The 12,257-nt window shown below is 51.7% G+C and overlaps 1 protein-coding gene across 1 annotated transcript in view; it reads right to left on the reverse strand.

Annotated features, from left to right (window-relative positions):
- Window positions 1-9,039, reverse strand: part of TOX2 (TOX high mobility group box family member 2) — a 147,894-nt gene extending 138,855 nt beyond the window's left edge. Inside the window, exon 1 of the mRNA XM_060078428.1 lies at window positions 8,941-9,039. Within this exon, the coding sequence (XP_059934411.1) occupies window positions 8,941-9,039 (99 nt within the window). The remainder of the gene's footprint in view (window positions 1-8,940) is intronic.
- Between the last annotated feature and the right edge of the window lie 3,218 nt (window positions 9,040-12,257).

Consider the following 12,257-nt stretch of genomic DNA (forward strand, 5'->3'; position numbering starts at 1 on the left):
AGGATTTACTGTATGGCACAGGGAACTATATTCAGTATCTCGTAATAACCTATAATGGAAAAGAATCTGAAAAAAAATATATATATATACATATAAAACTAAATCACTTTGTTGTACACCTGAAACAAAAACACTATTGTAAATCAACTATACTGCAGTAAAAAAATAGGATGCCTACTTATGATAAACCCCAGTTTCATACAAGTGAAGGATCTTTTGTAGGCATTTATAATAATATTAAACTCTCCACCAAAAAACAAACAAACAAACAAAAGACCAAAAAACTTTCCCACAGCAGAAGACCAAGAGACAGTGACCGACAATGATCTGGATCCAGCAACATGAAACATTTCATACTCTGAACCATAACTCTGGCTCCAAGGCACCTTTCTACTTAAAATCCAACCAGCTGGGATGCGACCCCCCCCTCCCTCCGTATAACGATTCCTGCTGTCATCCCTCTCCTCTGCAGGCAGCACTCCCTGACTTAGGCTGATAGTAACCCCAAATCCTCTCCAAGCCCCCTTGCGACGGGTGCCCCTCTGCCTAGAACGCCTTCCCACCACTCTGCATGCCTCCGCCATGTAGCCTGCTTGGTGTTCCCTGTAAGACTCTGCCGTGTGCAGCCTTCCCACACCTCTGACACTATCACTTCCCCAGACAATTATATATTTAATTATGACTCTGCCTTTCGAGCCAGTATATTACAGATCCACACAGCCTTTCATCTAGGAAAGCCGAGTTTCCTATTGAGTCCCTGCACCTTCAGGACAGGGCTGAGTCCCCTCGCACACAGTAGGCACTCATTAAAACCTGCTGAACATCTGAAAAACCCAGCAGGAAACAGGTCATTACGCACTGAAAAGCCACAACCTTGCTGCTCATTCTAGCAGGCACCAGAAATCGCAACTGTACAGTAGCAAGTTTAAGCATCAGGGTAATTGAACAAAATTTATTATCCCGTGTTATACAACATGTTTTCACTAAGATTTAAAATTACAGTTTACCAAGACTCATTAAGTTAATAATTACTTACCATATGTTTTTACTGCTGCTCCCAAACCATGCTGAAAAATCACTATGTAGGTTTTTGGTCCATGTAAATAAATAAACAGGATAACTGTCAACCACGTGGATACAGGATTTGCTGACAAGGAGACACAGGACTAAAATACCGAACAGGGGCTTCCCTGGTGGCGCAGTAGTTGAGAGTCCGTCTGCCGATGCAGGGGACACGGGTTCGTGCCCCGGTCCGGGAAGATTCCACATGCCGTGGAGCGGCTGGGACCGTGAGCCATGGCCGCTGAGCCTGCACGTCCGGAGCCTGTGCTCCGCAACGGGAGAGGCCACAACAGTGAGAGGCTGTGTACCGCAAAAAAAATAATAATAATACTGAACAGAAAGCACGAGTCCTAAAGCTCTGCCACTCTCATCACCATCATCTCCTAGTTTACCTGTACCACACTTTCCAGATTAGTGGTTCTCAACAGGGTTGATTTTGCCTCCCTGCCCAGGGAATACTTAGCAAAGTCTGGAAACACTTTTGATTGTCGTGACTAGAGTGCGGGGTGCTGCTAGCATCCGGCTGGTAAAGGCCAGGGATGATGCTCCACATCCTATAATGCATGGAAAAACCCCCAAGACAAGGAACTGTCAGGTCCAAAATGTCAATATTGCTGAGGCTGGGAAACACTGTTCTACATTAGAGGGAACTTCCATGTCTGTTACTTTAATCTGAGCTTCATAGCAACAATATGAGGAACGCATTACAGTCCCCTTGTACAGATGAGAAAACTGAGACTTGGGGCAGTTGAATGATGTGCACAAGGTCAGCGGCCCACGCCGATGAACAGTGCAGCTGCAATCTGAACCAGTCTTCTCTGCCTCCTAAACCCACCTCCCCTCCCACACAGATTCAAGAAGGAAAAAGAAAGACGCAAAGGAAGTGAGCAGCTCCTTGTCTGCCCAGAATGCTGCGCAGAGACCTCTTCAAACCCTAGGCCCAGGAAAATCAGATCCAGAGACCAAGGCATGGAAAGGCCTGTTGTTAGGAAGACCCTTCCCCCAGCAGCCAGTGCTGAAACTAGATTCCTCTTGCATTTTAACTTTCAATTGTGCTGCTCTTTGTGAATAGAAATGAAAGCATTTCCTGCTGGGGCTGAGTACCTTACAGGCAGGATTTCCAGCTCTGATGGCAACCGTGTGGGGGAGGTGCTGATGTGCCCATTTTCCAGATGCAGAGACTGAGGCACAGGGAGGTGAAATAACTTGCCTGCACTGAAGATGGTAAGGTAATGTTCAAACCCAGGTCTGCCAGGTCCCAGAATTTACACTGCCTTCCTAACCTGAGACCAGCGTTGGGAAATCCGAGAAGCAAAATAAACGCCCTACAGAATCACACGGAGCTGGCAGCCAACCTGCAGGGCAATCCTTGGGATGCGGGTGAGGCTCTTCCCAGTTTACTGGCTGCTCTCCATGCTGGGCTCTGCTCCCTGGGCCTACTCGGGGAAGTTCTTCTAGGAATGTCAGGTCAACCAAAAGACTCTTGGCCCCTGCCCTGCCCTGCTCTGGACACGATGTGCTCACCGCAAAGTCTTCGGATTATAAGAGCCAAACAGATGCTAAGTTCCTCAAGCCACAGGGAACAACAGGCCAGCCCTGAATTTGTTCATTCGACAAATATTTACTGGCACCTATGTGCCAGGCAAGCTCTGGGAATACAAAAGTAAAGGTAGACAGACACGGTGGTTCCTACCCTCTGATGCATATGAGGGCCAATCTCTTCAAAAAGCATCATCCTGGGCTTCCCTGGTGGCACAATGGTTGAGAGCCCGCCTGCCGACGCAGGGGACGCAGGTTCGTGCCCCGGTCCGGGAGGATCCCACATGCCGCGGAGCGGCTGGGCCTGTGAGCCATGACTGCTGAGTCTGCGTGTCCGGAGCCTGTGCTCCGCAACGGGAGAGGCTACAGCAGTGAGAGGCCCGCATAGCGCAAAAAAAAAAAAAAAAAAAAAAAAAAAGCATCACCCTCATCCTTGCCGGTGCACCACTCTCTACAGTTATAAAGGACATGCCCCAGACTTTATTTCGTTATATTTCCACACCATAGCTCCCCATCTCATGAGACTAATGGTCACTAATGTGCTCTCCCTTTGCACAGAGGGTAACAGAGGCCCAGAGAAAGGAACTGTCATGCTCAAGGTCACCCAGCAGACTTGGGGGGGGAAGGGGGGGAGGGGCCGTGTCAGGCCTGGGCTGCTGCTCCTGACATTGGTAAGGTACGGAAGTGTGGTCCTTGAGGAGCCTCTGGGACACTGGGGGAGGGGAGGGCTATAGGGAGCACCTTTAGACAGAAAGTAAAAAATCTTCCTAACAGAGACAGAGGCACCCTTCCAGAGTTCCCCCAGGACCAACCAGCCCAGGGCTCCTTCCCCAGGACCCATCCACAGCCACCTGTGCCCCAGCAGAAAGATGCTGCGGGGACCTCATCTACTAGGGTTGCTGAGCAGGTGTCTCATATCTCAAGTCTGGGTGAGTTGGGACCAGCAACTTCCACTTCATGGATTTTCTCCATAAGGAGCCTCCAATCACTCACGAACCAAGCTTGTCTAGATCCCATCCGGGGGCAAGATGCTGTGCCCAGAGCTGTGTGGGTGGAGAGTTGAATCATTCACCCGCCAGCACAATTTCCTGAGTAATTATGTGTCAGGCACTGTGCCAGGTGCTGGGCATGGTTCCTGCCTGGTGGGAGCCCACAAAAGCCTGTATACAAACAACCAAACCGCTGATATATAACGTGTGGTCTCCAGAGCTGCAGCAGCATGGCTGGGCGCTCCTCAGAGATGCAAACCCTCAGGACCCCCAGCACAAATCAGCTGAATCAGAATCTCAGGGCGGGAAGGGATGCCCAGGAATCTGTTTTGTGTGTTTGTTTGTTTGGTTGGTTGGTTGTTTGTTTGCGGTACGGGGACCTCTCACTGTTGTGGCCTCTCCCGTTGCGGACCACAGGCTCCGGACGTGCAGGCTCAGCGGCCATGGCTCATGGGCCCAGCCGCTCTGCGGCATGTGGGATCTTCCCGGACCGGGGCACGAACCCGTGTCCCCTGCATCGGCAGGCAGACTCTCAACCACTGCGCCACCAGGGAAGCCCAGGAATCTGTTTTTGTTTCACATCTTACCAGATGATTCTTAATGGGTACATACATTTGAGACCTACTGATCTAGACCACAAGGCCTTCCCCAACCTCCCTACTTAAAACTGCAAACCAGCCCCTGGACCTAATATCCTTAACCCTCTTCCCTGCTTCATCTTTCTCCATAGTTGTAATGATGGCATCAGTCACAATACCATATCTATCTCACCCATATATTTATGACTTCCCATGCTGACACGTAAGCTCCAGAGGGTAGCAATATGTGTCACTTTGCTTCACTGCTGTACCATCAGTTGCCTAGTGAAGTGCCTAGCACAAAGCGGTGCTCGATAACTGTTTGTTGATTGAATGATGGATGACAGAACATGTCAAAACCCATGCAGTTTTGAACCCCAGTTCTTGGGGTGATGGGGCGTGCCTGGAGACAGGGAGAAGGTTGTTGGCCGTGGAGCACTGCATGGAGAAAGTGGTACCCAGGTTGGCCTTGAACACCCTGGGTTCATCCTGGGTTGGCCTTGTACCCAGGGTGTTTGGACCAGGGATGAAGGATACGTGGAACACAGAGATGCTAAGTCTCTCACTGGAATAGGTCCCAGGTGGTTGATAGCATTGTTATCTAATTAGTAGCTGGTATGTGTCAAGAACTTTCCTATCCTATATCAACTCACTTAACTCTCCCGAACCTCAGAGGTAGACAATGTTGTCCTCAAGAGGACACTGAGGCTCAGAGATATTAAATAATTTGTCCCACTCACAGAAAGACTTGTATAAGGATGTTCACAGCAGCTTTATTTATAACAGTCCCAACATGGAAACAAACTCAAATGTCCATCGGCAGGTGAATAAATAAACAAATCGTGCTGTATTCGTACGATGTAATATTACTAAATAAAATAGAAAAAACTATTGACATACACAACATGGATGAATCTTAAGGACACTTCATTGAGCAAAATGAACCCAAATGCAAAAATGTATATGCTTCATAAGTTCTAAAACTTAAATTAACTTAGTACACTTAAACTGAACTTAAATAAAGCATTGATAATAGAAATTAGTTAAGTAGTTTCCTCTAGGGGTAGCGGGTACTGACTGTAAAGGAGCATAAGGGAACTTTCTGCGGTGACAGAAATGTTCTATATCTGGATTGGGATAGTGGTTACATGTGTGGTTATATTTGTCAAAACTCATGGAACAGGGCTTCCCTGGTGGCGCAGTGGTTGAGAGTCCGCCTGCCGATGCAGGGGACGCGGGTTCGTGCCCCGGTCCAGGAAGACCCCACATGCTGTGGAGCGGCTGGGCCCGTGAGCCATGGCCACTGAGCCTGCGTGTCCAGGGCCTGTGCTCCGCAATGGGAGAGGCCTACCGCAAAAAAAAAAAAAAAAAAAAACAACTCATGGAACAGTACACTTAAAATTTGCATTTTATTGTATGTAAATCATATCTCAATGAGCTAAAATCATTTGCCCTAGGTCACAATGACACAAGCGGAGATTTAAATCCAGGTTTGCCCAATCCCAATGGCCAGTTTCCACTAGTCTGCCATGGTTGAGCAGGAAGCCCCAGGCAATGCCCTTAGCCTGGTAAAATACCTTGCCAAAACCCTAATGAAGGGACTTCATAGTTACCCTAGAAGAACATCACGACTCCTAAGCCCCAAACCATGACAGAGACGTGTGGGGAACGCCAGACAAGTGTGAAGCTGGGAGTCCAGGAACTTGGGTTCAGGCCTCAGCTGTGCTCTTCATTTGCTATGTAACCTATGAGTATACTACTCCATGACTCAGTTTCCCCTTGTGTGAAGGAAGAAGGAGGGGATTAATGGTTCCCAGTAGGGGGCCACAGACAGGGCTACAGGGCCACAAACCCCTACGCTCACCAGGCGCCATTACTACATAAAATAAGTAATGTGCCTGTTTCATATCTTGTAAGCTATTTTTCAAATGCATGCTAATATTATAGTGATTAATAAACATCTATTTCAAAGCAAAAATGAAACCATAGCAGCTTTGAGTCATTGTCTATCTTCTCAAACAAAAGATACCCAAAGAACAGCCACTGCTCATGACTTTGGTTTAAAGAGGCTGGAATCTCTGTGTTAGAGGATCGCTAAAGGGACAGTCACCAAGGGAACGGTCGCCAAGGGCCCTTCCAGGTCAACTGCCCCATGGCTGTCCAGCATCACTTGGCAAAGGCTTGCCCTTGTGTTTCTCAGGCCCTGTGCGGACAAGCCTCTTATCTGGGCTCCAGGGACAGAGCCCCCAATGTGCAGGCTGTGTGCTGGTTCTGCAGCCAGTCTATAGACCCCAATTGTGGTCATGGCTGCATCTTGGGCCTGTTTCCCCTCCAGTTCTGAGAGTGACCAGCTGTAAGGACGGAGCCTCCCCCGTCCCTCAACATCAGCTCCTCGGCACAACTTGCCCCACCCCGCAACCGCCAGCGCTGAAGGCAACTGCCCACTGATGATCTGCTACCCACAGGCTTCTGACCCACCCCTCCCTGAGCCAAGTGACTTCCTCTGCCTCACCCTGCCATGAGGCTGAAGGATCAAGAAGCAGATCCCACGTCCAAAGGCAATGTCAGACCTTTCTTTTACCTATCTTAGCGGCCCAGCTGCCACCCTCCTCCACCTGGACACACCCTCAGCTCTGGGTCAGGGGTCCTAGTTCACAGACAGAAACCAGAATCACCAGCTTCTGACTCCCTGATTGGTTCCCTCCCACCAGGGTTTCACACTGGTTCTTGGTGCTGAGTCAGAGCTTTACAGAGCATCAGAATAAAGCAGGGGCCTCGGCTGAGTTCCACCCCCCAAAGGCCTCCTTATGAGACCACCCCACTCTGATGGGGTTTACAGAAACACCACCCCCAAAAGGAGCACTGCAGGCGAGGGGCACCCATCCAACCAAACTCTGAGGCCCAAGTCCCCAATCTCACCCCTGCCCCCAAACCAGAAGCTGGAACCTTGCCAACTTCATATTTTAAAAAATAACAAAGCCAAGGGCAGAAGATAGACGAGCTGCCCCAAACCCAACCGTCTTCTCCTTCCTAAAGACTCCACTTGCTACTTCTAATCAATTCTTCCTCCATCAGATGGAAGCAGCCCGAGAACCGGCCTTCTCTTGAAGACACCATCCCCCTTCTCGGCTTCTAACTTTGCCCGTCACCGGACAAAAGATAATCGCCACATCCTCCGAGAGACCTCACTTGCCGCCTGCCCCCGGCCCACGCCGCCCCCGGCCCTGAGGGTCCCGGACCCCACCCCAAGCCCCAGGCGAACTGCGCAGGGCTCTGCCCCCAGAGTCCAGAAGCTGCTCCCCAAGGCCTGAGGACGCACTCAGCCTGGGCGGCCCCAGGCTCCGCGCGGGAACGCCCCCTCCCCGCAGCATCCCCACAGCAAGAAGCTTGACGAAAAGCCCGTGGGGTGGGGTTAAGGCCCCGGAGGGCCGCCGACCCAGCCACCCGACGCGCACTCACCACACAGTGCCATGGAGCCCGCGCATCTGCGCCAGGGCCGCGGGGAAACCCACGCGCGCCGTTCAATCCGGGCTCCGAGTGACGAAAAGCCGCGCTCGGCTCCGGCCGGCCCCGGACCAACGCACAGACCCGCGGACGCACGGACCGTCCGGCTTCCTAACTAAGTTCGAAAGTTCCCTCCCGGGCGAGGGAGGAGACGCGCACTGCGCCGCTGCACCTCAGCGTCCCGGGCTGGGCTCGGCGCGGGGAGCGGGGTCGGTCGCCGCCCGTCCGAGCTTCCGGGCGCGCGAGCTCGCATCGCCCCCGAAGCAGCAGGGCTGGGACCTGGCTGCGGGTGGAGGCGGCGATCTCGGGAAAGAAGGGGTATCCCTCACCGAAGCCCCAGCCGGGAGGGGACAGGCCTCGCTCCCGGGAGGGGACAGGCCTCGCTGGGCTATGGCCAGCTCGCAATCCGAGGCCCCGCCGGGCGGTGACAACCGATTACCAAACGGCCCAATTAGTGCGCTGCGGCGCCGAGAAGTTAAAACGCCCACGCGCGAGTGTGGACGGCCGAGGTGGGGGAGGGGCGGTGTGGTGGCCTTGGCTGCCCCCGGGTGTGACCGCGTGTGACTGTGTGGCTGTCAGGGCGATTAGGGCGCCTGAGGTTCCCCGTCCATGGGGTGGCTATGGGTGACAGCGTGCGACTGAGTCACTGGGAGCGTGAGCGAGTGACTGTCGAGCGACTTCTTTGTGTGCCTGTCCCCAGTTGTGACTGCGTGTGACGGTGGATGGGGGCATGGAACGCGGTGTGTGGCGTCGTAGTGTGGGAACGGGTGGCTTGCATGTGGCGGTGTGACAGCGCAGATGGGCGAGTGACTCCGTGTGGCTGTGTAGAAATAAATGACTGTCAGGGTGACTTGTATGGGACGGTAGCGTAAGCAGGATGGCTGTGTGTGTGACAGTGGGTCACTGTGTGTCGGCTTGTGAATGCATGCGAGGCTGTCAGGGGGACGTAGGTGAGTGTGTGTCACTGTGACATCGTGTGAGTGACTGTCGGGGTGACTTCTGCCTGTGATCCCAACAACTCTGGGCATGAGTGTCACCGCCAAGGGATCGGCGTGAGTGGCATGTGCCCGTCGGCGGGGCTGCTGGGTGCGTGTCCCCGCGCGTCGGCACCGCCGGCATCTCCCCGCGTGTGTCCCCGAGAGCGCCCGCGACCCGAGCCGCCGGGGTACTGCTGCCCGCGCTCCAGCCCGGGGCGCTCTGGCTCGGCTCTGGGTCCGAAGGCGCGGGCAGGCCCCGCCCTCCCGGGCCCCCACCCCGCCCCCGCCTACCTTGCCGCAGTGGTAATAGTCCAGGGGCGCCAGGCTGGCCGGCTCGGCCCCGGGCCGCGCGCCCACCGCGGGCGCCGAGGGGTACAGGCGGACGTCCATGGCGGGCGCGGCGGCGGCGGCGGCGGCTCCCGCGGGTAGTGCCTGGGCGGGCGGCGGGTGGGAGCCAGTGTGCGAGCCAGTGTGCGAGCTAGTGTGGGAGCGCGGGGGGCGGGCCGGGGGCGGTGCCCGGCGGAGCGCCCCGCCCCCGCCCGCCAGCGCGCGCTATTGTTCCGGCCTCGGGCGCCGCTGAGGGCCTGGGGCCTGGACCCGATTGTGGAGGTTCCTCCCGCGGGCCAGGCAGACGCCGGGTCCTCCGCCTGGCTCTCCGCCCCCGGGGGGTTCCGGAGGGTTGCGCGCCGGTCCAGACGGCCCTTTCCCGTCCCGCCTTCCGCCACCAAGGGTGAAGGGAGGGAGAAGCCTGTACGACACCCTCCCCAGAAGTGGGACACTCCCCGCCCTAGATATTTAGGGCGTCGCTGAGCCCTAAATGTGGCGGAAGGGAAGGCACACTTTCGGAGATGGGCGCTGCCTTACCCCGGGGCTGCGGCCCAGAGCCCGAGGCCCGAGGCTGACGTTAGGATGTTCTCCCTCCGTGTCCCACTGATCTGAGTCATTGCGAGAGTGGCCCTGGAGGATTGCTGCTTAAATTCTCACTTTACGTATGAGGAAACTGAGGCAAGGACTTGTGGCGTCGGTAATGGAGTGGGCTCCGCTGCCCCCAGAGGATCTAGGACTGAAACCACCCGGAGAAGGCAAAAGGATCCTTCTTCCTTTAATGACAGAGAGAGGGCCGTAGAAATAGCCTAGAAAGTGAGGTTCTGGGGAAGAGTCCAGAATCTGCCACCCCCATCACCACGACCAACACCACCACCATGGTCTTTTGGAGTGAGAGAAGAATGGAAATGAGATGGCTCCCATGGTGGGACAGAGAGGTGACTGAAACAGTCTCCCCCGCCACACACACACACACACACACACACACACACACACACACAAAGTCCCCTAACTCCTCACATCACCTGCTGGCAGCTGGCCTGTTGCTTCTCCCCTTCCCATCTAAGAACTGTCGACTCTAACAGTCTCCACTCCCTCACCTCCCACTGACTGGGCCACCACTGCCCTCTGCCTTCCTGGCTCTGGCACACTGGGGATGCCTTGCTGGGAAGGGTGCAAGGCCAGGAGGCAGAAGTGGATGAGAATGGGATTCTTGGGTGGCAGCAGGACATGAGATGCTATCTGGACAACAAGGGAGTGAGCCCCTTGCCCACCCAGGAACCAGCTTAGAACGTAGCTCCCAGCTGCAATGTGGGCTTTGCTGGTCCTGGCTTCAAGCTAGGACCACTATTTGTGACCATAAAGATCCCCTAATACAAGACAGGTGTGGGAAACAGGCTTTCACTAAAGGTTTGGGAACAACAGAAGGAAATGACAGCTCAGAAAGGAAAGAACTTCTAAATAAATTTCAGCGGTCATTGTTTCTAGAATTCATTGCCATATCTCATTAGAAGGAATTTCCCACTGGTCTCTCTCCTTTTTTCCATCTGGACATCCAACTGACCCAGCAGTATTTATTGAAAAGATCACCTTTCCTCCCACTTCTCTGCAGTGTTAAGTTTGTCATAAATCAAGTAGTCCACGTGTGCATTGGACAGTTTCTGAATTTTCTAGTCTGTTCCATTAACCTATTTGTCTCTCATTGTGCCATTATCAGTCTGAATTTCTATAGTTTTATAATAAGTCTTAATGTCCCATAGCATGAATCTACCCACTTTTATCTTCGGGAGTACCTTGACTGTTCTTGACATTTGCATTTGCACCTTGAATCTCTGGATCAATTTGGGTAAAACTGACATTGTCAACATTGTCTTCCTATCCATAAACATGGTATGTCCCTTCATTTATTTCGGTTTTTTTAAAAATCATCTCAGCAATGTTTTGTAGTTTCCTATGTAGAGAACTTGCACATCTTTTATTACTTTTAGTCCTGGGTATTTTATGTTTTTGACGCTATTGTCAATGGTTCCTTTATATATATATATATATATATATATATATATATATATATATATATATATATATATTTAATTATCTGTTTGTTGCCAGTACAGTGTGGTAGTTTTAAAATAAGTCAGCAAATTCTTTGACAGCCTCCAAAGGGGTGGAGTCTAATCCTTAAAAAGGGTTGGTCTTGGTGACTGGGTTTTAACAAATAGAATGTAGCAGAAGTGATGCTGTGTGGCTTCTGAGTCTAGGTGATGAAAGTTGATACATCTTTTGCCTGGCTCCCTCTTTTGGGACATTTGTCTTTGGAACCCTAAGCCACTATGTAAGACGTCCTCAGCTGCTGTGATTTGAAGAAGTCTAAAGTAACCCACACAGAGAATCCATATGCAGAGACCTTGAGACTAAAGAAAAGAGAGGAAAATGCCTAGCCAGTCCCCTGCTGTTCCAGCTCCATCTACTACCTGACTGCAACCACATGAAAAACTCTGAAACATCCAGCTGAGTGCTTCCTGAATCCAAAACGCACAGAAACCATGAGAGATAATAGACGATTATTGTTATTTTAACCCATGAAGTTTTGGAATGGTTTGTTACTCGGCAGTATAGATCTGGAACATATTACATATAGGAGCAAATTTCTGTTTAACGCCCTTGTATCCAGCAACACTGCCAAACTCACTTATCCTAACAATTTATCTGTAGATTGTTTGACTTTAAAAAAATATACCATATTCTATTTCATCTGTAAAAATGAGAGTTTTAGTTTTTCCTTTTCAATCCTTAAACATTTTATTTCTTTTTCTTACCTTGTTGCACCAACTAGTATTGCCAGTACATGTTGGAAAGAAGTAATAATAGCAGGCATCCTTGTCTCAATCCTGATCTCAGAAGGAAAGCTACCAATATTTCACCATTTATTATAGTGCCTGCTGTAGTTTTTTGCTTGCTTTTTTGTTTGATTTCATCTTGTTTTTTGTAGATACCTCTGTTGTGGGTTCAGGAGGTCAATCTTTACAGCAATCCTCTGAGTCAAGAAATAAGACTGCTGTGGCCATTTTACAGACAAGAAGTATGAAGCCCAGGGAGGAATCTTCAACATCACAGTGTTAATATCAGGACTAATCAGCAGTACCTAAGTCCAGAGTCCCACCTGGAGCACTTCCCACAGCCCATATTTCCACAGTCTTGGTCTCACTAGCTCTGGCCAGGGCTGTAGAACAACAGCCACCAGAGTATGGAGGTCCATGTGCAGTGGGTCAACTTCAGGAAGCAAT

The sequence above is a fragment of the Mesoplodon densirostris genome, chromosome 16, assembly GCF_025265405.1.
Source record: "Mesoplodon densirostris isolate mMesDen1 chromosome 16, mMesDen1 primary haplotype, whole genome shotgun sequence".
NCBI lineage: Eukaryota > Metazoa > Chordata > Mammalia > Artiodactyla > Ziphiidae > Mesoplodon > Mesoplodon densirostris.